The sequence below is a fragment of the Helicoverpa zea genome, chromosome 6, assembly GCF_022581195.2.
Source record: "Helicoverpa zea isolate HzStark_Cry1AcR chromosome 6, ilHelZeax1.1, whole genome shotgun sequence".
NCBI classification, from domain to species: Eukaryota; Metazoa; Arthropoda; class Insecta; order Lepidoptera; family Noctuidae; genus Helicoverpa; species Helicoverpa zea.
In genome coordinates, this window is record NC_061457.1 from 2,584,556 (window position 1) to 2,611,870 (window position 27,315).

The following is a 27,315-nucleotide window of genomic DNA, read 5'->3' on the forward strand; positions in this document are numbered from 1 at the left end:
TGTTGTTATTTATTTTTGGCTTTATTGTGTGTGTTACTTTTATATACCATTGTTGTAAATATTTATTATCTATGTAAATAAAACAGCTTTGGAGTTGATTTAGTTACTTAGCAAATAAATATTTACACTGTACTTACCTACAGTGTTTTATTTGTAAGACTTCACGATACTGAAACATTGTATTGTAAAATTATATATTCTAGTGATCATTATCCTACCAATACATTATTTTTTTATAAAATTGACCTGTCAGTTCGCGCCATCTAGGAAAAAAACGACAAACTGCTTTCCGTCAATAACACGATCTGGAACGTAAAAGTTCAACGTCTCATTAACAGATGGCAGCACTTCTGCCCATGTTTTTGTACCTGTCTGCCGGGCCGGCGAACAACGGGCGTTCGCTTCGAGCCGCGCAAGCGTAGTTCAAATTCATCCGCCATATTCGTCGTGTCAGACGGAGTGCAGTGCACGGCTGTGACATGTTTATTCGTAAACTGCATAAAACTTATGACATCGAGTCCTCACTGGTGTTTGTTTTATTTAGATAACTCTTCAAATATGCGATTTGATGGAGTCTTGAATGGATACTCGCGTCGTTTGTTGAATTATAAACGTGCATCGAACTGTGCATTCGTGTGTTTATGATAACAGCATTAACAGTAATCCTCGGTCGTGTATTGTTTTTTGTAAATCCCTTCAATTACTGGTGTTAAGGCTTGGTGATATTATGCAATATAGCATAACCGTGACCTTCGCGTATCGTGACTGTGCTTAAGGTGTCTTTTGAGGTTAAAATGCAGCTTGGATTATGAGCGACTGCGCCGAGCCATCAGGTTAGTAAGACGTCCAGTTATTTTATCGGTACTGATAATACGGTGTTTATTTATCACTTGCCCTATTTCTTGTCGTGTTCTACTACACATACATCTATATTTCTGGTTAGAAAAACATCATTTGAATATAGAACTTACCAATACCTATCATACGAGATAAGTCAGCTCTTACTTAAAATTCTAACCTAAGTGAATATCGAAAGGTCATATATTTAGGCGGGAAGTTTTACGCACCAAGTAAAAGTGCATAAAATCATACACGAGTACAACGTACATACAATAACAGAGGTCACAACTTCATAAACTTTGAATACAAAGACGTAAGTCGTTTCATTGGCGTTAAGTTAGTCTTAACTCGCGATCAACGTAGAGTACCAAGCCAGCTTGCACCTCAGTCGGCGAGGCAAGGCGCGCGGCCCCGCCACGCCACGAGAGAATGCAACCTCGCCACAGGAATTACAAAGGGACCAAAGTGAAACAAGGACGAAGCATTGATTATCCCAATTGTTTTTTTTTCATCTTCGGTGTTAGACGTTTAAGATTGTCGATGGAACTGACAACTGAAGCATTGAGTTGTTTATGTATTCTATCTATACAACCTTCTTGGTGGTTTCTTGTAAACGTTAAGCTTTTAAGAAATTGTTATAAGTATCTGTTTTGCTCACCTCATTGAGAATTCCGATCATACAACTACATGTAGGCATATCTGGTAGGTATCCAACTTGTACGAGTGTGTTCCGTATTTTGATTAAAACTGCTTTTTGTTTACACGGAAACAATGCCTATATCTATTTGAATAATCCTGTATTATAAACAATGCACCCAACGATCTACTTAAATAAAGCAAATAATAGAACGGTTCTATTTTTTACGTCAAACATCCTGTCGGCTGGTTCGTCTATTCTCATGTTAATTAACCCGTAGCGCATCACATGTTGGTTTTTTGTAAACAACATATTGAAGATCTTGAATCTAAGTACCGAAATCCTTGCTCGGTTAACCTAAACGAATGCTTAGTCAATACAAAGTCGATGTCTACATAGGGCTCCATCCCATACCTTAGAAACAAACAGACCTGTTGATTTAAACACCATAATGATGGGAGATTATGGCTTGTCACTAGCTTCAAAGTGTAACTTGTAAACAAGGTTATAAAAGTGTAGTTTTGGTAAAACTCAAAGTTCGATAAAATGACCTGAAAATAACATATAAGTAGGCATACCAGGCACATACGCATTAAAATAAATTGGCGAAGTATTAAATAATCCACATAATAATAACCCTTACACGCACGAAACAGGTTTTACCGTTATTGATTAAAACGGTCTGTTTTTATTCCTAAGTAGGTATTCTATATGGAGTTTATAATATTAAATACTGCGCTAAAACCTGTGACTTCCACTCTTGTTATCAATTAGATAAAAACCACTCTAGATTGTCGGTGGGCGTTCGATGTCTAGCTTATGACGTCATTGTAATAAAACTCCGGCCCTAACCACAGTTAATAAGTACTGGCTATTTACAGCTTTATTTATTTCAAAGGTATCGTAACTGAGCTATTTTATTCCGTTCTGCAGATACCTATCGGTTTTTCTATCAAGAGTTGAAAGAGATCAAGACTGAACGGCGAAACCAATTGAAGTGTTACAGTTTTTCCAGTATTGCGGTAACAATTATTTATTTCAAATTAGATAGATTCAGTTAACATTTCCGTTTGTTTGAAGGTTAGTTCAAAGTAGAATAGAAGTAGCTTTTCTAGTTTCTAGTCTCTTTGTTCCAAGTAGCTTTGCGTTATACAGCTAATAACGTTTATTGTTTCAGAGACTAAGAAAAACAAATCGTTAATATCTCTAATCAATAACTCTTAAACATTGCTGGCTTGACAAAACCAATAACACGGAGATCTAGATATCGTTTGAACTAATTGGCTGGAGTCACGGCATGGTTACTAGAATACCCGACAAAGGTCGCTCGGCCATACAGCCTCTCGATAAAGATTGCGTGTCGTATCGTCGTCGAAGCGAGCTGCGTTTGCTTAACAAGCGTATGTGAACACCAGAAGATAAAACACACTGTTGTTCCTAGAAAAACAATAGGCAGAAAAAACATATTTTACAATTTATTGTTTACCTGCGATGACCATCACTTTTGTTTCGGAGATGACGTTCCTCAACTGAAATGAATGATAGAGGCACAACACAACAGATGTTGCATTGAACACGAAAAAAGAAAGTACACTCGTAAGCATTTGGTACACGGTACAGGATACACGCCAAGTCAATAAATTACAAAAAATATATCTTGCAATGAAAAGGTTTCACTCGAAACACATCAATAAGATTGTTTAAAATCACAACTTGATAAACACAGCTGGATTTTATTACGGTTACATTGGACCGATACAAATTGGCCTCTTATTGAAAAGTGATTATCGAAGATTGGCAGGAAGAGGTCCTTTAAATCAGCCGCTGATAAACGCTCGTTGGCTTGCCAGTTATCGATTAATGAGGTTGCTTACTTAGTCCGTCCTAAGAAGCTTACTTGTCTATCGCTAGTTGCGACAGCCACGGATGCAATTCATTAAATCGGTGCTTACTACCTAGATTTCCGTTTTAACCTGTTTCTAGAAGTATTTAACCTGTCTACGTTGCGATATTTTATAGCAATAATAATATTAAATAGCTTAAGTGTAATGAGACGGCCAAACTATTAAACACGTAGTAGAAATGAGGGTAAGAAAAGCTTCATTGAATTTAATAGCATCGGAGCACGATTAAATCACGTCATTAAAATAAGTATGAACTTTAAAATTAGTATCAAGTACATAAGTATGTATATATTCTAAAAGCTTAATAACATGTAGCTACAAGCTGCTGAAGGGCAATATGTACATATCAATAGCCCAACTATTAGTCTCATTTAGTCTCCAGACAGATTTGTTTACAACCATCATGCGACTTCTGCTCCGTCGGTTACGAAACAAAAAGATGCGAGCTGTCTTACTACATCAACCGACGATGATAAATAGTCTAATGGTCTTCTTAAATCGTCTTCAATGTAACTTGAGACCGATGAACCCTGTAATTAGCGGGTTACGTTCCAACAACGTGAAACGAAACTCTCGCGTGATATTCTTTTTTTTATAAACCACCTATGGTCTTATAATGAGAATAATTTCGCCAATCTTGCAGTTTCTTGTTCGGAACCAATTACTATGGCATCGGTCACATTAACAGACAAGTGAAAGTCCATAATTACATATAATAGCAATAAAGAGATCCACATGGTTTGTTGAAGAATCTTAATTTTAAGACCAATTTTGTGCATTGGTGCGCTATAACTGTCCATCAAGGCAATGCTATTTTCATAGTGATTAAAAACTGCGATAACAAACGGAGTGTCGAAGTATTTACTACCAGATTTGGACTGACGCAGCGATATGTGCAACTGGTTTGATGCTCGTTAAGACGCGCCGTGGAGTCTCACGTCTCTGAACAAAAACGAAGTCGGGAACAGGGCCAACTTGTTTTGGACAATACCCGGGCTGACACTTGAATGCCGATGCGTTTACCATGTGACATCCCATAGCTACCCGAACATGGAGAAACGTTCAGAAATGTAGGCTGGGGAGAAATAGCCTTAAATAGACATAAACATAATATATGAGAGGTATTGTGTGGGTTCAACGTTAACAAATTGCAAACTAATAAAATTCAAGTTTAAGTGCACGGTTTCTCTTGTCTGCCTAGAATTATATTTTACAGAAAATGCTTACTTTTATATAATACGTAACACTAAACATTGACAGAATTTAATTTTGGATCCGCATGGAGCACAGGCCATATAAAAAAATGGTGAAGGAATTGAGAAACAAAGCATGTATTGTTCCATATGAAGGTCGCACAGATAAAACAGCCCACAGATAACTCAGAAACTTTTGAAACAATGTTTAAGATGTTGCCAAACCAAAAAGAATAGTCTTTGCTAAGATAGCTGACTGTGAACATATTAATAATATTACATTACTGTAAACCTGACTAACAGCTATTGAATTGCACATTTCCCGGACTCGTGTTTAGTGGGAGGTTGAATTTTAGCACTAGCTCCCTTTGTAAGCTTTGCACCGGGTCACCGACCCTTAATTATCCTACAGTGCGCACCGCTGCAGTGCAATGCTCCAGTAAAATTCTGCATAACAAGCCTTTATTAGTCCCTGACGGCGCCGACTTCCTTGACTATATTAGTTCAACTCTTTCTTGCAATACATAATTCCGAAATTCTAAAAGAAAAAAGATGCTACTTCCAAAAACGTTAGACAACATTTAGGTTTTGAACTTTTTTTCTCATTAACAAAGCCCTTTAAATACGAATAACGCAATGGCAGTTGGAAGTTGTGTAACACACACCGGATAAGCCGCAAAAATGAAGCCGGTTGTTGCGATCCCTATCGAGTGACCACGTTGAATCACTTTTGCATGCCCACAATTACGGCCAAAACCTTGTGTACACTGTTTTATAAAACGAATACGATAACATCAATCGAATCGATTCATTCGATGAATCATACTCGATTTCGATGAATTGTGGTGCCTTGCCTGGATCTTTTTGTTGCGAAAAGTCAATTAGTTTTTTGGAGCCCCACGTAATGTGAAATCTGAAATGGATCCTGATTCAACTACGATAACTTTATTTCCATTTCAATTGTTAAGGAAAAATCCTTTTCCCCTGCAGCTCAAAGTGGTTTGTTAGACAATGTTGGCAGTTATTATAGCTGTCAATAAATAAAGCCAGTTCTATTATATAGGAGTAGTGGCGCTATTGTCAAGATACGGGTAAATAATGAACGTCCTGCCTGTTACTTTTGTCCAAACAAGGAAGTGTAAATGTGGAGTAATTGGCTGGACCAGGAAATTACTAAAAGGTTTCTTAGGTTCATCGATCATTTGCGACTCGTGCTTGTTTTAACGGCTTCCTTTTTAGCAGAAGTGAAACGTGCCGATGAAACGTGCTATCTGCAATACCTGCGCGTTCAGGTAACTTTGTATCATTGAGATTATCATTCCGTAGTGGCCGAAAGAAGCAACCAGTCCCTATAAAAGGCTCGTTAAGTAAATGTTTTCCGTTAGCTATGACACGCGCTAATATTTGGCCTTCCATATGCACCAGCATCCGTCGAGAACTGGCTTGACTCGAGGTAAATTACTATATTTACCTGCAATTATGCTAGACGGTTTTCGGATTTATGGAGCAATTAAGCGCATAATCCCCTATGAAGCCTGGTAGGGCAGTCACAAAATGCTTTGAAAGTTTTCGTGTAATCCGAGACTTATTCAGGACGTGTAGCCAGTTTGTGAGGTTAAATAACGGCTTTAATAACTTTGATGTGGATTTTATGAATGTTAAATTACCATTAAGATTGACGTTTTGAAAAGGCGAAAGAATGTTTGGATTGAAGTCCAGTCGTGATGTTAAGTGTAAAGTCAAGTAATTCTATCATGTACTTATTTATATCCATTATTTAATTCTTACTTAACCATAATAAGAAGGCTGTTTAGAGGAAACACCAATACAGTAGCTGAGTTTGTCCATTCTGTTGTCGAGTAGCCACGTGCATGATCATGCATACTGTAAACAGATATAATTAAGGTCGCGGCGTCCATATTAATGCAGGCCCGATCAATATTCATAGCAAGCAGCTCGGGTCAGATGGCTAGATATCTATTGGCGCCCGGTACCCCGGGTCAAGTAAGAATGAGTTGAGATTCGCGATAAAACTAGTTCAGAGTTTAATTATTTTGTTAGCTTATTGATTTCTTGTGTCTTGGATAACGTCATTTTCTATTTTATAATATGCTGTAATTTCTATAAATAGTGCATTTGTGTTATTCGCTGTGCTTTTTGCTGTCTAAGGGCCTATGCACACCGCGTTTTTTAAACACGCCGTCGACGCGCGTTTTTATCGATACAGACGCGATACGCACGCGAGTCAGACGCAGCCTGTAGACCTTTGCACACCTGTATAAATACAGACGCGCGTGTGTAGCGATACAGACGCGATGCAAACGCGCGTGTGTAGCGATGCAAAGCGTGTGCAAAGGTCTACAGGCTGCGTCTGACTCGCGTGCATATCGCGTCTGTATCGATACAAACGCGCGTCGACGCGCGTTCCCAAAACGCGGTGTGCATAGGCCCTAAATTCACGAAGCTTTTACCTGAGTGACGCGAGCGCATCTTACTGTATGACCTTGACGCGATAACGCTGCGTCTGAGCAGCTATTACTGCGGCCGGTAATACCCCGGCTATTACTTTAAACGTTTTACGCTATACTGTGTTGCATTGTATCGTATTTTTATACTAATTGTATAACATTTCTTCAATTTCATGGTTCGTTTGTTTGTAAGTGTAAATTACAGATGTATCTTGCGTAAAATTACATTTACTGCGTTACTATCAATCAATTTCATTGTGAAACGAATTTCTTATCTTGAATTCAATTGCATTGTCATTGAAATAAAGATGCTCGTCACTAAGCAATAGGTTCAGGCTTTATATTCTGTTTAAAAGTGATATCTTTATTATTAATTAAGTTGTGAGGCAACGACAGACAAATCATGCAGATGGATTCTTTTGATGGATTAGATGTAGTTTTGATTTCTACATCAGCAAGATTACAACAGTGACCAAATCGGATTTTGAATGATTGAGATGTGATTCTGATTTTCTCTGATCGAGAAACTCAGAATCACATCATCTGATTGTTCATTGATCGAGTAATTCTCTCCTTCCTTTTCGATAAATATAAGCTTCTTCTCACCGAGTATGTTCAAAATCTAAGGCCTCTTCAACGTTCTCTGGTATGTTCTTCTATGTATCCATTTCGCCAGTGAACGGATATATTCCGCCATATGTGGCAGTATCGTTTCTCTGAAACCTTAACAGAGATCCAATGAAATAGAAAGCATTCTGACGATAAGGTTTAAGAACTAGTCGTATTTGGGTATCAAGTGAAAACAAACCGTATATGGGCGGAGTTGCGTCATTGCCGAGTTATTTGGCCGATAGTTCTACTTAGTGACTTATTGGGCTGCTGTTGGTATCAGCACTTGAGAATTGATAGTGCCTACGATCCTTTTATGAGTTCTAAAAATCACTCTACACCTCTGTCTATCCGTGAATTGTTTTTAGGGATGCGTGGAGATATATTACTGACTCGCACTTGACCGGTTTTTCTAATTCTTGCGTTGTTCACATTTATCGTTACAAAGAGCATCGAAAGGGCCAAGTCCAACACATTCATGTGTGACACACTAACAAAATAGTACGCTTAGATCCTTAACGGCCATTCATTTGTTCTGTAACCTACTCGTTCCTACGCGTTCCTTATTTGAATAATCCGATTAACGTACGAGGCCCTTCCCTGTCTGTCTGTACACTAACTGTTGTCCTGTTGTTTCTTTTATGAGTCTTTTTATCTTCGTGCCCGATTACATTTTTATGGATTTCATGCTTTTATTGGTCGCAATAACTTGGAGCACTTCTTCAGGAATTACGGTGTCTGGCTCGCTGTCATTTGGCGTTTTATCGCTTTATTTACCTACAGTTTTTGCTCAAGGAAACGAACACAACGTTCTATATTCCTTAATAAGCAAGTTCTGATATGAACTGCAATTTGGGACGTAACTTGGTGAGACAGTTATAAATTGAATCTTATTGCTTTCTTCGAATGGTAAGTGGGTTAAATATTTTAAGTACCGTATGGAATCAATTTTGCGTGAACAATGGTAATTAACATATTTGTGCGTTTTCTTCGCAGTTAATATGCTTCTAACACGTGGAATGTTATCATCGTCTGCAGTTACCTTCCAGAACGGAGATAAGGCATGCAGTCGTGCAATATGCGACACCACGACCGAGATTTTATTTTTACCCGTGTTCAGTTCAACGCAATAATGTTTTGTTTTATGATGTGATAAAATCTCACTGTATTTTTTATCTAGAGAGAAACTACATATCATGTGCTGCAGACAATTTTATTTGTGTTGTCATTATGACCTTCGCAGATGCTATTTGATGGCGTATTGCAACACAATAACAAAAGGCTATTCAATGCGATTTTGTACAAGTTACTTCAGAAACTGGTTTTTTGGTTGTAGGCATCCAAACTCCTAATTCACTCTTATACATGTACAGTGAGGCTTGGGTGAACTTTGAACCTACAGTAACATTAGTCAAACATAGTATATATAGAGAAATATAGGTATGCCGTCGTGGAACACTTTCTTTGAGCGGTTTCAAAATTTAAAAGGAGGTAATTATAGAAGATAATCGATCTTAAAGCCTAAATTCTATCCGTCTTACCACAAAAACTTTTTAACGTCAGTTTAAGACTTGTCTAAAAAAATGTCAAATTATAACGTTGACATAAGGTTCATTTTGGAGCCACATTTTTTTAGACAAGTGTAAAACAGTTGTTAAAGTTTTTGTAGTAAGGCCGTATAAGTCTATAAATATATCTAAGATGTAACTATTTCCTAAGGTCTAGGTATCTTACTGATAGGTACATATTACGAGGAATCTGCATGAGATGGATCTGTTTCATAAACTACTAACAATACTGCGAGTATAATAACAATACTGCGGTTCGATATGATGTAATGGCGTACTATACAAATGACGTTAAATTGCAGATTCCGATTATTCTTCTAGATAGGCACCGGTAATATCTAACCTAACAAACCGTATAGTTCTTGCTAGTTAGCGAATACATTTCAGATTAGTTTCACTTTGTGATGAAAAAGTTGTAATTTTTGAAAGGCAACTGTCGAAACATGAACTAATAAAAAATCACTTCTATCTACATACGCAATAGCCACTTACATAGGTTTGATTATAACAAACTGTTTCTAATCTAAACAGTAAAGTGTATCAATTAACCATACATAACTTTCGTCTATAAATCACATATCGTAAACATCAATTTGGTTGGCTATCGGAGTATCGGATTCGATACCAATCGTGTCTCACATTATTCTTTGTCAACACTAAAAGCTCAATTAAGAGTTCGTCACGAGAACTAACGGTATCTAAAGGCAGCCAAGCGAACGTAGTTAACACTAAAGTAAAACGCTAATAGGTTCCATAATGACTTTTTGCAAATGGTTACACTATTCGAGCCATTGATGAAGTCTTGTGTCATAAGGAAGTCTTTTTTGCTATCATTTGAGGATGGAAAAGATGTTTCAAAACTCGAAGAAGAGGTGTCATTACGAGCTGCCGCAAAAGACGTAGCGTTGATCAATAGCCATGAATCTAAAATGTTATTGAAATTTTCAATAAAATGTTGAAAGCAATTACGGGACCATTCTGTGAGCAGCGCCATACATTTCGTTGGCGCGCTCGGCGTGAATTGGCCTTCTGTAAGGTCCAGTCAATACGATTTAAAGTTGGACCTCAATAGATCAGATAGTGGCTATTGTGCGGCCGTAACAGCTATTTATAGAGTTCGATGACTCCACGTTCTATCAAATCGTAATAATTTATCCCTAAAACCTATTCAAGAATATGTGTCAGATAGAAAATCTAAATTGATTTATTATTATCTAATTCTATTGAGTATTACAGAGGCCGCAATAAGAAGAACATGAATATGACTTTAATATGTATAAGCAACATAAGTAAGGTCTTACAGAGTCGTTGTTTGGGAGCAATGAAACTCACATTGATATGATTTCAAGCATCATATAGGATTATTTAGCATAAATGGAAATTAGTGGCAGAAGATTTGGCTGTCAAATACTTTATGGTTCGGGTGAACAACTTTCGCTTTTGTGTCCAATGGCGGAGTGCAAGCTAGCGACACCCACGTTGAGCGCTGTCCCGTGTTCACTATCGCCCACTGAATCCAAGAACTTTAGCTAAATGGACCAACTGACACTGACCACGGGCAATTTCAAGGTGATCGTCGAATATTGTATTTCAAATGAAACATTGCAAGGGGTTTCAGCTACACAGTCATGTTCGCGTTATTTGCAAATTCTGTTCGAGAGAAAGGTCTGTTTGGTATAAGTTATGCGGACTTTTGAATATGCAAAACCGAATCTCATTAACACTTCAATTAAAATATCGATTTAAGGCAGTGTTGACACTTGTCTAATTAATGACATGTCTGGATTTATGTCACATAGGTGGTCAAGTCACTCTCCATTTGATGCAGAGCACATTGACAAGGGATTCTAGTCCTTCTTTGTGTGGAATAGAGGTGATAAACGTAGATCAGAAGCATAATGGAAAATAATATCTACTTATCCATCATAAAGTAGGTTAGCATACCTATGATGTGGTTGGATCGATTTCAAGGCTTCGCGGTTTGTACAACATACGCTTTTGGGGCATATAATTAAAATACAATTTGGTTCTTTATAAAGAACGTAGTCTGAGAACGGATCTGTTTTTATTATAATTTATGTACGAGCTGTTTTCAGGTTAAAACATGTCGGTTGCTAGACTTGAGTAAAATAGTCTGAAGTTTTAATTCTGTCAAGCCAAGTAATTTACGATGCCGCTGTTGCTGGAAAATTACTGAATTGAAATAAATTATCCGCTCAATCAATCTGTACAGCGAGGTTTAAACCTGACTTCAATAAATGAGACGTTGAATTGAAAGTACTGTTTCAAACTGATGGTTTTCAAGTTTCTTGAGCGCAGATTGGTTTAATGTTAATTAAAGTAGCTATGCTAATTATAAGGTCTGTCTGTACAGTAGCAAAGCAAGAGTTCTGTGGAAACAACACGCCACTTTGTTCTAAGAAGTTAGCGGAATCGATTTACTTTGAGTGTTGTACAATTCGCAAAGTTCTCGGAATTGTGCTACGGATACAACTGTATCTTTTCAATTTCTTTCTACAAAGCAAAATAATGAATGGATTTTGATGACACGAATTGAAAATTAGATTCTAAGCTCCGATTACTGTGTAATGAGGCACTTTAATTATCGCAAAATTAAGTATTACCATTCGACAATTTTCGTGACAAAATTAAAACTCACTAATTTGACGACAAAATGAATATCGCTGCGTAAATGTTTCAAGTAAAATTCTGAAAATGACTTCATCGTTGATAGCGGCAACCAATTTTCAAGAATTGGTCGGCTCATGTTTATTAAAGGCGCATTACGAAAAAGGAGGCCGAAAAACGCAAAGGCCTTCACCTGTTTCGAGATCCCATCAGAACATTTCATGGGAACGATCGAAGCCTATTTTTTGCCACAATATAAATATATCGATAACCAAAATTTAAGGAAAAGAAAATCAGCACAGCAACAGTATTTAACCTTGAGATGAAACAGAACGTGTCAAACGTTATTTGAAACAAATAAAAAGTGACTTCAAAAAGTGTAATCGTCCCGCCTAAGTCGTTGTAGTGTTTTGATGTGGACGTTTATAGCATTGTAAAATGGTGAAACGTTTTTATTCAATGTGTACGGCGTTTTCTGTTTCTAACCGTGCACTCGTTTCATTGTGGCCAGTGTAGCCACTATTGCTTCACAAGCCTTTACTATTGCGAATGGAACGTAAATCGTTGCCCTCACCGGGAATAGTTTATTTGATCGGGCAGGTTTAAGGTTCGACGCCCACGCAGGGTGGTCCTACCAACTCACAATGTTGACAATTCAACGCTTCATCGAACATTTAATTTATTTTTTACATTTTGATGATACATGGTGCACTGTGCCACGAATCATGTTACTCGCATTTGTTAATGCAGCGTAATGAGACACTTGTATTGCGTGGACATGTCGTTAGACATCAGGTTATGAATGATCGTGTCATCGGTATTACGATTTGCGAGATGTTAAAGTGTTGTTTGAATGGTTCACTCGACAATGTTCTCAATATACACTTGTTGCCGTCTTTCACATCTCAAGTATGTTATTTGCGATGATCGCGAGAGGCCTCGGTGGCAGTTGATACGCTTATTTTTGTTTGAGTTCATAAGCACACTTGTGTGAATTGGCGCTAATAGAATAATTGCGGTTATTTACGTTACGCACAGATTTTCGTTCACGCGCGATTTGCGATTTGTAAATATTTGTTCTTATCACTCTCGTCTTCATCATTCTATTTTGCGATGTGTTCTGTTTAGTGTTGATGTAACAAACCGGCTAGTAACATTTTTGAAGCAGTCTAAAATAAACAGAACCGTCGCTTTCTGACATTGTACACGAAATTTACGATAACTGATGCAACAGACAGCACCTCGTTTAACGATACTGAATGCTTACTTATTTATTTAGGATTTCTTTTTCGGGCATCAATTCTAAACGGAGCGGAATCATTTCAACTGATGGAACGGGGGAGTAACTGTGTTGGCGTGCAGTTTCTTATTCACTTTTTTCCGAAATGCGATCGCCCACGTTGATTTTTCGCAACGTAAAATAACAAGTCCAGATTTGCTTTCCAAAATGTTGAAGACAAGAATCCAGACTATCGTTTCGCATTTCACTGTTACTTTAGAAACATTACTCATTCGGAGTATAAATTTTGCTGCATTATCTATCCTTCTTAATATTTCATTGGGCGGTGGTATTGAAGACAAATGTTATTTACACTAGATAGTGAATTTGAACTATGAGTAATGTTTGAGCTGAATCTACATTTCATTCTAGGCTACTTCGTAATCTAGATAATTTACACAAAATATTTTTGACACTAGCGTAAATTTTTCCAGCTAACATGCAATTGGTTAGCACGTTCCGAGTCTACATCATGTTATGAATTATTACAACTTTCCGTTAGAGCAACTGTTAGTATTGTAATGCAAATTATGTCATAGTGGGCGTGGAAAAATAAATAATGTTTGTGCTAGTTTATTTACTCACCTACTTGCATACTCGTTGTCATCATGTATCATTTTGGTTGTGAAATTGCAGCTGATTTTCTTAGGTAAAACAAATAAGTAGAATTTATGGTCGTCTGTCTCTCCGTGTTATAAGTGAGGCTTTCGTCAAATCCAGTTCAGTCTTGATGCAAATTCTGTTCGATGCCGGCAATAAAGTAATGAATGTTGTGATCAGAAGCCATTAATAAAGAAGTCTGACCTTACAGGGGAAAATTACAAACAAAGCTTAAGCAGAATAAGGGTGTGGTTCGTGTCACCGTTGTCACCTCTCCCTACAAGGAGAGAAATGGAAGTTAACACGTTGCACACCTACTGACCGACGACCGGTGACCTTTAGACTTAGTGGTATTATTTTAATATTCTCTCTTCCTTTCCATGTGTTATGGGAATAAAGGCTACCGTAGTTCCGTTAGGATACGCGAGAGTAACTTGAACATTGGAAAAGACAAGCTGATGATCAATAAAGACTGCGCTTTCAAAAAGCGAGCAATAGTTAGAGTCATAGACGAGGGGTTGTAGTTCTGGGTTGAAGAAAACCCATTCCGTAACACAGTAAGGATAATAGTGGGTACAGAAGTCTAGAGACAACTACGTGTTGTTACTAATTAGGGCAGAAAGAAGTATTTAGGTATATTGTGTCGATGAGATCAACGTCTTTTAGAGAGCTGCGGCTTATATTACCAATCGTCTCACCATACCATCTTTATTTAAGCTGGATTCATATGACACATCCCTCCCTTATACGGCACGGACAAGGTTCAGTTTTTATCTTATTGTTTACAATAAACTTATGATGAGTATTAAAAACACATAACAGTCGCGATAAAGGTATTGACTGCCATCTGCTCCTTGTGTTTGCGTTCGAATATTTTAGTAAACGAATTATCCTTAAGTGACTTTTTACTTGTCGGTCACCCAAGACCTCGGATATTTTGGTAGATACTTTCATCATAATTATGAATGGCCTGAGAACGAGAATCACAGGCTACTTTCGTTATCCAAAGATCCTTTGGGATAGACCGATGCCGTGGGCAAAAGCCAGAGTATACTTACATATTTCTTAACTGAACATCGACATAATAAAACAGCTACACACAAATTGTTCTCCTAATAACACGCTATTATCTTAATAGCACCCAGAAGTGATTGTAGACCGTGTAAAAATAAATTTGATCCGACAACTAAACACGTTTGTATGATACGGCTACCGTAAGGTCGATCATCGATAGTGAACCTAACTTATTATTACAACGATATGATACGTGTTTCAAGTGTCAGACTTCGCAGCCTTGTCTGGCTGTCAGAATTAGAAATATAAAACACCTTATCGGTGTTATTGACGGCTAAATGGCACGTACCTGAGTTCAATCGGTACACATTTGGACATAGCCTTTATTGCAGGCTTGTCTGCAAGGATTTTGAATATAATGTAACACCTACGCTATTTCAAAGGCCCTAGATTAAAAAATGTTTTGTCATTTGTATAAAGCTGTAGCTTGGCGCATTTCCCATCGTACAATCTTCCTACCATTTACAGTAAAATGTCAAAGCAGAAACTTCTGCCTTGTCTAGTCCTGTTTTTGAAATGTTTACGCCCTTACAAGATGATGCATCATCCCTAAGTCATCCTACAGCTGGTAGGTGTAAACTGATATAGTCATATAGTTATTTTATTATGTTACCATATACCCATCATCGTATTTTTATGTTATCGCAAGCCATGCCAGACATCTTCCATAGCTGTTTATAACCTTCCATAAATCAGAATCATCAATATCAGTCGCCATTAATTTGTGAAAAACCATTAAATATGTAGATTATGATCATGAATTCATTACTTCAAAAGTTAATGGATGCTATAGAGATGCAATCATTAGTTTTGATTATCTTTCTAAATATTTATGGTCTCATATCGTCATCTCGAAAGTGCTTGTGTTAATTAATGGAATGACTATATTCTCACTATTTTATGAAATATGTTGGTATTTAACTATTTCTGGCGTAAGTGGCCATCCATCTTTTTATCAATTATTGTGATTAATTCATATACCTATTTGTATGTTAGTCATTATTTGCGTAAACTTTAAACAAATGACTTATCGTGTAAAATGTAATAAACGTAGGTACGTAATAAATACCTACTAGCATCCAAAGCGACGCTATGATTCATAGACAGCCTTGTAATTATTTCTTAAAACTGATATGGAATGCACTGCAAATTCTCTGGTTTTCCTGTCTGCAACCAAATTGCAGCCATTATCTTCTAATATGGTGAAATGGAACACGATAATAAAGTAACAGTAATATCAGCTAATATTCAACCACAAAAAAAACAAAACTTTATCACCGGACTTGTATAATCAACACAACAAAGATTTATAGCAGCTCATCTATAAACTACATCATCAGATTGCGTAGGTTGTTAAATTTCGACATGATTTGATAGTTTCTGATATTCACGTTTGTTTCCAATTCATTCTTGGATATCTTAACTCGGATTTCCTCATGGCTTGGGATTTATTATCACCATTAGAAATTCCCCAATTAATGAGCTATTGTTATCTGGTGAATCACAACAAAGAGGATTGATGGAGTACTTATTGTGACACTACTGAATTTCCGGTGGCTTTTATAGTTATCTAGCTTTTAACTAAACGGTATAACGTGTCGTATTCAAAACTGAGATATTGAACAAAGACTTGCTTAGTTCCGAAGCAACAATCATCGAAAATATAACCTGCAAAGGTAATGCTAAACGGCGTCTGCTCAGGCGCCACTAGTCAATTGTACTGGTATCGGTGTCTAAATCAATTCACGGTTCAATCGATTCGTGCAAGATCCGAGTATCGACTCATTGAGGGTGCTGCAGACTCTTGAGCAATCGATTTAGAAACAATAGACACGAGTACATCGAAAAGGTTGTCTAACCTGCAAGGCTAATATAATCCTTCACCAAACACGAACCGTAAAGTTCATTTTGACATTTACTTAACACGGCTACCTGTAATGGTACGTTTTCTTCATAGGTTGCCATCGTATAATGTCAGGACAAATTAAGTTGTTCTGGAAACCTTTGCTTGGCTCACATATGGCTGTAAAATATTTCTTCATTGCTTTGTTTGGAACACAGAGTATCGTATCAATTTACATCATTGACATCATTTCAGCTTCCATTTATTTATTACTCATACTGTAATAATACCCGATTACTTCATAATCTCCTCTAGTGCATGTCTATGTTAAACAATGCTGTGGGCCCAGTGGGTTTTGCAACATCTTGATTAGCAAAATTGCTTAGCATTTCAATTAAATTAATTCACATGCAAAACTTGTCATGGCGGCCCACTTTACCAATATCTGCGTGGACACAATAATAATAAACACTTTTAAATGATAATGATTATGAAGCACCTTTTTGGTGCTCACCATTTTTGGGTAAAAACATATTCCCACACGGCACTTACTTATCATTATTTTAATAAAATTCACAGATATTCGATTACGTTAACACTTATTATCGATTGTAAATTGCATATCGATTACTATCGAGAAGTGTTCGGCTCCTGACATGCCTGAAAAGGTTTTAAGAACAGGTGACTGTAAAGTAGGTACTGGTTCATTTTACATCACTTTTATTTTTATTTAGTCGGCCAAGGATTAATAACCGATTCATATCCTTTATTATTGTATTGCTTTTTTATTTGCCAGGTGAATTAATTGTCGTCATTAAGTAATATTTATGAAAACTTATAATTTCCGACCGAATGTAACCGAAGGCGACATTGTTTTTAATTATTTTTTAACCGACTTCCCAAAAAGGAGGAGGTTCTCAATTCGGCCGGTATGTTTTTTTTTTTTTCTATGTATGTAAAAAAATTAGGTGCATCGGCTTAGAAGTCGGTGGCAAAATTAACTGTGGGACATCCATTAGACACCGACTTCTAGGCCGATGCACCTAAATTTTTTTTTTTTTTTGCTTTTTAGTCTTTTGGGAAGTCGGTTATATTTTTTTGTAAAAAAGTTTTAGTTCTCAATCTTAATTTATCCTTGAGAAGTAATTACAAATTCTGTTGTTCATTTAACCATTTCTTGTTGTCTCCGAGCAACAAATCACAGTTGATATTATTTTTAACTACTATTTGTTATCAGTGACCCAGTAAGATAGAGTTGTCTCGCAAACAGTTTATCTCGACTGGTCTAGTCTATTTTGCGGTCTCGTTCTTGCAAGTTATAATCTCGGAGACGAGACACGTTCTAAAAAGCCGAGAAGATATTGGCATAATGGTGATAAGATGTTTTATCTTATTTGTCTTGCACTTCTATGGGTTGCACAATTTAATCTCATCATGTAAAAACATAAACAGACAAACTGAAAACCTATTATTTTTTGGGAAGTCGGTTAAAAATAACAGGATTGTTTTAGGCAGAACAACGGCTTCTGCGAATTTCAAAATCGATTTAAAATTTAAGTTCAATAGCATCGTTTGCGGCTTTTTGATAGTAATATCTAACTTTATATTCCGGTTTTTGATAAGTGAATGTTCTTATAACATCTTATTAAGTCATAAACCACTGTATCTGTATGTTAAGTTTATATCGTCATTTTGCACCTTGAATTCCTAGAATTGAATACAGCGTGTTGCCAAAAGACTTTGTCGTAATTAATAGTCTGATTGACGATCTGATATGAGCCAACATTAATAATTCCGTGTCAGTTCCATTACATGTTCGACGTTCGTATTGCTTTTTAAGTGTGAAGTGATCTACGAACCCAAACGACTTCTTTAATTACCTCCGGGACTTCACACAAAAGTTTCAATATACTTCAAAGTGCTTATTCTTCAAATAAGACAATCAACCACTCCTTTTACGGAGTACTTATCGTACGTACGTATTCCGCGAAAGACCCTTCCTGACCTCTCCAATGAATGTGAGTAAGAACGAGAGATTAATGGCCATCGGCCACAGGATCGTAGACAAAAGTACCACGTGCTATATAGTTGTAACTCACGGCTGGGACGAGATCGGCACAACGCGAGCGGGAAGCGTCTATTTTGAATTGTTTACTGCCGTCGCCATTCATGGCTAATAAAGACGTGCGCGGGCGCACCCATTGTGACCGCAACATGGCCGCCAGTTTGAGGGAGGAATGCCCTCTTAGCTCTCCAGGAAAGCGGGCTTGTATAAAGTAATACTTACCATTGAGAATGTTGCAACATGAACTTTCAGTATTTTTGAGAATAACGGATTAGGTTACTCGTTTTGTAAAAAACGGAAAATATTATACATATTTGCTACACTGACGTTACATTCCTCAGAAATATTGTTTAGTCAGAAAATGAAACAGTTTTTATAATAATGATACACGACTCGATATACACTTGTCATAATACATATACAAATTGACATCTGTTTGACCGAACGAAACTGCTATGTTAAATGTTAGGATAGGTGCTCACAAGCGGATTAAGTACATCCGGTTTTCCCAATTAAGAAAACTAAATAAAAGTATGTAGTTATCATAATGGTCACTAAGCATACTGTACATACAACTTATAAATAAGTACCTAATGAAAAACTTCAAAAGTTGAAAAAGTGCACTTAAAGCAAAAAGCTTATTCCGATACCGGGAATCGAACCCGAGCCTCCTGGGTGAGAGCCAGGTATCCTAGCCACTAGACCATATCGGATCGTATGTAACGGACGCAAATACAAGACTCGTACCTACACCCATTTCAAATAATAACAAGTTGTTTGCTGATAAGAACACAAAGTTAAATCAAAATATTACGGTGAGTCACTAATAACGTTACTTTAGAAGCAATATCAATGCATGTTCATGCAATGATACCAATCAGTAAAACGATATCACTCTACAACCTAGTTCCACAGAACCATTAAAAGGGTCGCTTGTTCTAATCAAAGGCATCCTCATCTAACAACACAATTGGACTGACCCAAATATCGTTCCCTAAATGGCGCAGTTTGTAGAAATGCTACAGTTTTGCATGAGATCATCAAGGAAGCCGGTATGCTGCTCAATTGTCGCCGGTAAACGTATCCGTTGGTGACTGGCTCACTTTAGGTTTATTTATAGCTTTTATGCCTTCACTTACGTTTATTCATCCGTTTTCAATAAGTTTTAAGTTGTTACCAGATGCACTGCTTCAGTTTCCTTATGTAAGATAAATACAAATTATTCATCAACGCATAGTCAAAGCGGTGCTCGGTAATTACAAGAAGATGGGAAGTAGAAAGAAGGCGAGGGGTGTAGTTTGCCCAAGACCAGGATGATTGGCACTTATTGGCCTATGTTCCTACCGTTCAGCAGTGGACAATAGAAGGCTGAAATGATCATGATGATGCGAAGAGTTCTCTATGTATTGTTGTAGGTGTCTGTAAAATTGCTAAGAATATCAATTAAGGTGAACCTTAACAATGCGTAAGGAAATAACACATAGACTGGAATATTGGCAAAAGAAGTTTGTCGAGGGTTCTGTAGTTTCTGCTAATCATCTTAATAACTCCTAAAATCCAGAACAAAATAAAGTTTGCCCACGTTTAAAGTCCCACAGAAATTTAAATTCCCACACCTATCAAATGCAAAAAGCTTGTCATGATTTGCTGCTGGCACGCCATAATAAAATAAAACAAAATACAGTATTTTTGACGCGATGAGGAAAATGGGATCAGAAAGCCGATTCTGGGAATTGAAAAGGTTAGGGACGTTGAAAGAGCTATGAATATTTACCAAAGATTTACGCATGTTGTTGGTAAGAATTCACCAAGGGCTGATGGAAATAAGCCCTGAAATAATACTAAGAATTCTTTTCCACTAAACGTGGGCAGCATTACGTGGTTCGTAAGTGAGGATGATTGAAATGCGATTGACGTGAAACACGCCACGGTGATAGATTTTAAAAGAATTGTCGGTAGTGTTAAAAACTATTTAAAACAAATCGAAGTCCAAGGACACGGAATTATTTAATTTCGTATCGAAAGGTGCTAAAACGTTATTTTTAAACACCTAGTTGAAACTCAATCGTGTTCTATTAAACAACATGAGCTCTAGTTCACAAAATAATGTTCTTACAGACATTTTGTTTACATTACCTTACAAATATACACTACACATAAACATTAAAACAAACTATCGCTGAGGTAACTTAGTATTATTGGAATGCGTGCGTTTGTTTATTTGTTCCTGGTTCGTTTTCAAGAATTATATATTTGAACATGCTATTTTTATGTACATGGAGCTGATGAACGTTGAACCGTTGTTCACTGGAAAATCAACTTTGATAGGTGATGTGAAAGTATAGCCTCAATGTTTTATGATCCAGTTAGAATTAGTTCCACAGAAACGATAAATCTGCTAGTACCTAATGATCGTCGAGTCGTTAGCAATGAACACGTCATATCATGCATCTACACCTATTTGAATATTGCACATGAACACCCCGATAACAAGAGACTTATGCATAATATCAAATCATGTAACAAGATGAAGAGATTCAGTAAACTCGGAAACATTGCGATTACGTCAAAGAAACGCTGCTAACGATACTTTACGATCAATAATAAAGTCCACAATGAAAACCACGTCAGCGTCGACAGCTGTTCAAAAGTGAAGTAAACCCGTAAATACTGATGAGCAATGAATATTCTAGAATACAAATAGGCAGGGCGTCATTGCTGTCTGACTTGCTACTGTTAACGTGAACGATGGGATGTTGACATTCTTCGCATGCCTGTCAAGTCGGACCGGTCGCCGAATCACAATCTAATTTGACGTAATTGTTGTTTAATTTTAGATGTCGTTTAACTCTTTATTTTTTAAATTAAGAAAGTGCCGGTTTTCTATATCATTAGCTTTGATAATATTTTAAATATTTCTTATCAATGTGTTCGTTATCACCCGCTCAGGTAGTTTGGCTTGGTTTCAGTAATGTTCACTCAATTTGCTCATTGTTATAATTTTAGCTGTCATTTGTCAAGAAACTTGGTATGAATTGCCAGTAGTGCCAAACGCCAAGTCTTTTGTATTTTGCCTGTAGGTGATTCATCAGTGTATCGTCACATATTTATTCGAGAAAATTCATCTGAAACTGTAGATGCAGATTCGATATGGTCATTTTACATCAAATATTGATAAAGTGGTGACTGCAAAGCATAGGCAAGACGTGGGTAATTCATAAATTTTACCGCTGTAGGAGGAATCGTTCATACAGCTTTATTTAAATTTGGCTCACCTGCCTAGCGCAATATCGTGGTATATGAGCCATCGCACTGGACACCTGTCCAGGTGGGCGGCATGGCCACGGTTGGCGGAAAATTCTTTGAGCTATGAGCACAAGTATCTTGCGAAATATTTTTTTGAATTAATTCTTGGCCCATCGTAGGCGGACTATGTACTTATTTGGATTATATTGGAATTGTTATTAGTTATTCAAAGTTAGATTGATTATATTGTCTCTTAAAAAACCCACGTGTACATAAACCAAGAAAATATGATGGTGGAAGATTGTAATAAATATGTGTGTATGGACTCCTTACCCCGTTCATTAACTTGAACAAGTTACAGTCACAATTTGTTTCCGGTCTGACCTGATGCAGTCATTAGCTTTGGCATACCACGACGACGTCGTGCAAAATTCTACGACCCCCTGTCTGTATGAATTTATAAATAATCCCGGTACGCCAGTGGCGGCGGCGGTGCGGTAGACCGCGGACGGCGCGGGCGCGCGATCCGCAATGAGCGCCCGCCCTGATCGACTCTTGCGATTCGGCTACTTGTAGCTAAGTCATAGAAACACCGTGAAGAGGAACATCTCAAGTCGCGTACGTAACGCGTACGTGGCGAACTCACGAGTGACCGACGCGAGTGCAAAATGTGGTTTCAAAAGTGACAGTGTTTAAATATTTGCCATCAGCGTCGTCTATTAACGATAGATGACAGTTTGTTGTAAAGCAAGTGCAAAAATGGTGTTCTGCTAAATAAATACTTTTTATCTTAAACAGGTTCTGAATTTGATGAAATGGAAAAACTTTCAAGAACTTTCTTTTTGCGAAGAGTTTGTTCATCTGGTTCGGTTTGACCGGTCACTGAGATTTTGCTCCGGTGTCCGCTTGATTAAGCGCAGACATGCCTCATCCAATTTACAGGAGAATAAATTGTCGTTTGTTCGGTGCTCTCAAATCTCATTTCGTATTATTTGCTAAGAAATCTTTTAAAGATATGTCCTTTATACTGCACTTCAACTTGGTGAGACCTCATTTTTGCTTTTTGTCGCAATGAAGATGAATTACTGCGGGTGAATGCATTTGAAATTATAATTTTATCCTGCTATAGTTCCTTTACAAAAAGACTAGACTGTGTCCACGAATAAAGCGAGACGGCTAAGTATGTCAGTAATGTTAATCCTGAGCAATTGCATTCAAGTATTCATGATGTTTTAAATGAAATGGTTCCAACAAAAAAGGAAGAAAACGTTATAAAGTTACTCCAGTATCAATCATGCTGCTTTGTATTGCGTCTGTGTTCGTTCCATTGATTTTTAATAGATTGTGTATCTAATTTTACTCTGCATTCACGTGGACATGTTATTGTCTTCATTTATGAACACATTGTTGTTCGTTAGTTTATTTCTGAAGCGCACACGTTTCTACATTCACGTAAGAGTTCGGAAGTAACAGTGCTTACTTCGTTCCTATTAATTAAGATTCATTGTTTTGGTCGTAAATCAGTTTGAGGTATTGTTTCACTTGAAATAACATTGTTGTTCTTATTTTCGCCAAACATCTTGGTTCCTTATAGACTTTCCGTGCTTGATTCCTAAGAAAGATCAACAGTGTTTTTATAATTATCGTTTCGCAGAACTTGTTTTTAAGTTAATTAATTAGGTCGTCAACTAGCATTGGGTTCATATGATTGACAGTATGTGACGGGAGTTTAATTTGTAACACCTGAAGTTTGTATAAACAGCTTCATTTTTAGAGAAAGGTTGAGTTATTATCATGTCTTCTTCGAACTCCTCTTACCATTTGATCGGTGATAAATGATTTTAGGAAACGCTTGTTAAGTTTATTTGTTATACAAAAATCCGTGCCAAGATTAATAAAATTGAAGTGTGTTTTTATTTTACGTTTGCCGAAGAAAACTTTCTACAAATGATCCTAATAATTTGTTTCACTTTTAGAATGCAACCCAGCAGTTAATAAAGTGCTGCAAAATATAAAGAAATTACTACAGATAAACGTAAAATAACAAGATGAATAATACTTGAATATCTGACACAGTGATTTGTAGTGTGAAGTCTCTCTTTTGACGATGTTAATGAAAATCACGTTGAGAGAGATGCATGTATCTTTATTTTTTTTAAATATACGATCGCTACTCGACTTACGACATTTGTAGACTTGTTATTATGCTTGTTACACTTTTTTACACATCCCGCCTACATCCAAAATTTCAACACCATTAAGCCCATATTGTACTACATCATGTAAAACATGGTGCTTTCGTCCACTATGCTCTTTGCCGTAGGCGTACTGCGGGTCATTTGTATCCACTCTTATGACCTTGCGTAACACTTTAACTTTATCATTTTCCATCCTACTCGTGTGTCGATCGAGGTCTAGGTTCAATTTTGTATCCATATTTTAATGTATTGCTTTGATATTGTCATATTCGTTACCCACTTATTAAGATACGCTTCAGTGGCTTCAAATAGTAGCCTTGCCTCGTGTACTCAATATTTGTTGTAACTGGATCACATTTCTTTTGTCCTTACCACTTGTAATTGTATACGTTGACTGCATTCCTCGTAACCAGTAATTTAGACCACTCAAGTGTACCAAGTAATTGCCAAAAGATAGTTACGCAAATCTGATTGATGATAAAGATCCGACGCTTGTTCCCGTTACTTCAATTTGGCCACCGTGCTGTCTATTAGTTCGTTCACCTTCGAAACTTATAGTAATTTCTGGTTTGTGTCTTCATATATTTTTTTCCGATACCAATTGATCTGCTCGAGCTTTTGTTCCGCTGTGAGACTAATTAGCTGTCTTGATGACTGCTTATTTAGTTTGAAGAATTATATTTTCAGTGATGTTAACCATTGATCACGTCTCGTTATTTCAAAAAATAATAAAGCAATAGTGTTCTGTGCTGATTCTTCTGTGCCAGCAAGTCTAGACATGTTTTTGTCAAAGTGTTTTGTGATATAACGAGTGCCCAAATAACACGTCAAAATGATGCAAGGTTTATTGGATTCGCTGTACAAAATTTACACAGGTAAGCATTTCGTTGCCCATTTCAGTTTCTATTTCTAGGTAACTTTATGTATTATTCAATCACCGTCCACAGATATTGATAATGATTTATGACCAACAATATTTCCTAGGTAATAATTGACAAGGCTGGTATATTATGACTCCATTGCACTAAATTGTAGCATTGCGGCCGTACAATACAAATGAGAGTATTATGTGCAGATGACCTCGGACAAATTACAGGCAATTTTAGCATGAATTTACTCAACGAACCGTTGTTTGTGAGTTGCGTAATGTGACCTGGGGCTAATCTACTAGATTAATATTTCGATGCGACGCAACCGACGGATATTTCAATTCTGACATATTCACTTTGACATTTCAATTTGCTGTTCGACGGTGACCGGTTCTACTTTTTTGTGAAGGCGAGTTCATTCTTTACGGTTTAATTAACTGGGCATGGGGTTCGGTCACGAAGGCTTATTATTTTGTAAGGCGGAGGGCGGGGTTAAATGATGAATTAATGTTTAGGCAGTAATTTGCTATATTTTTTGCCGCATTGTTGCTGAATTAATCTTCGTAATGGGTATATTAACCCCGGAGATGAAAGAAATCTTTCATTCTTCTAAGCAGATTACGGTACTTGAGACTATATTTTTCTTTCAAGTGGCGGAAATTAATACAGATGTTTAAAAGTTAATAATTGTTTGTTTGAAGCTCTGGGTATTCTCTGAAGAATGGTGCCACAAAAAAAAGGTAATTTTCAAGACTCGAAATGAACATTGAAATATAAGTGATTATGGTATTGTGTTACCGTATTCCGTTAAAAGGTTTCAATAGCCAATTCTATGAAATGACTTATGCCTTCGTTTGACGTTTTAATTTGCGTTTAAATTAAATCTAAATCATTAGCTGACACATTAGTCATCGGAACAGTTTGCTAACTAGCTATAAATGCGAGTAATCGCTACATTGTGATTATGAATCGCCACGCTGTGGTGTTTGGCAATAGAAATGATTGCAGTTGCACAATCGATAATAGACAACATATGCATGTGCATGTGCAATGTTGTTTGACCCGCGGCAATGTCAAGTTTACATTGAATTTCTCTGGTGATATTTCTTTGTCGATTGCATCTTGTTATGCTTTAAAGAAGAATACTGTCTTATTAATATGCAATCTGTCTACTTGTGATTGATAACTTTAAATTAACACAAAGCGATGCGTAAAAAATATCCCATGGATAAAGAATTTATTTTTATTTTAAGGATGAATACTTACCTATAGCTGAGCTTTCTTGAATTTTAGAAGATATTAGAATTCTTATGGTAGCGACAAACCTGCCAAAGACAGATAACGGAAGATTTCATAACTCAACATGCGATGCAATCATTTATAACCTTATTTACAATCTCTATCTACGATCGACACATCGTATTGTCGGCCTCGACTCAAGAAGTGCACGAGGCACAAACCAGGCCAGTAAAAGCCTGCATGCCTTCTGAGGCCCACATGGTGCATGACTTTGATGGTGTTAGAAGATAATTGAGAGCATGATAACCTCATGAACGTGTACGAAATAGATTGAATCGAAATACGAGATTGCTTAAAACTGTTACACGTTACCAGAAAGTAACGTAATTTTTTACACAATTGTTAAGCTTTAATATGTAATTATTTCCTTAATGCCACTAAAGAGCAAAGTTAAGCAACTGCACACTTTATGACATGCGTACTTATTTTTTTAACAGCACAGATTATGCCACATGAACCTTCGGTGCAGTTTCATTAAGAGAAAAAAAAACTTGACTTTTATCGCTGTTGACCTAAACAACCGAGGAATTCGCCTCAGATCCTTCCTTAATCTTGAATTCCTCATAAAAGGGGATCAACTCGGCCATAAATGTACCTCTACTATCGTGTTTCAAGAAAATTGTCTACTTTTATTTATTTTGTTCACGAAATTGCTTTACGTGTGTTGATTTTAGCAGCTTTTAACGTTTGATTTTTGCGATAGCTTTATCAAATATTTTTTATCGGTATCTTGTAAGGTTAGGCTTGTAAATTATAATAGTTTTGAATATCAACAGAGTAACTCGAATGTTATTTCATTTTAGGAAGTTAACTACCACTAATTGGATCCGTGTTTGTCCCCGGAAATGACCTATTCGTGTTAACTATCGAAACAAGTGATTAAAATTGATCAAGTTCTAATCGAGAAACATTAGTTGGCAACCTCTGCAGGTGTGCGGAGTCGTGATCACCTGCAAGGCCGACTTGATGCTGTACAGAAGGGGCATTGTGTAGCC

At 36.9% G+C, this 27,315-nt stretch overlaps 1 protein-coding gene and 1 non-coding gene across 14 annotated transcripts in view; one reads left to right on the forward strand and one right to left on the reverse strand.

Moving 5' to 3' along the window:
- The first annotated feature begins 413 nt into the window (after positions 1-413).
- Positions 414-27,315, forward strand: part of LOC124631145 (rho GTPase-activating protein 23) — a 334,067-nt gene continuing 307,165 nt past the window's right edge. For 9 of the 13 annotated variants that reach the window (XM_047165344.1, XM_047165349.1, XM_047165352.1 and 6 more), the window contains exons 1-2: positions 22,439-22,752; positions 24,840-25,027. In XM_047165344.1, the coding sequence (XP_047021300.1) occupies positions 24,985-25,027 (43 nt within the window). In that variant the 5' untranslated portion in view covers positions 22,439-22,752; positions 24,840-24,984. Of the gene's footprint in view, positions 834-22,438; positions 22,753-24,825; positions 25,028-27,315 lie in introns of those variants that run through there. The other 4 variants (XM_047165350.1, XM_047165351.1, XM_047165345.1 and 1 more) reach the window with 3 other exon arrangements.
- Trnae-cuc lies at positions 19,350-19,421 on the reverse strand. The gene has a single exon. It is a non-coding gene; the product is annotated as a tRNA-Glu (tRNA).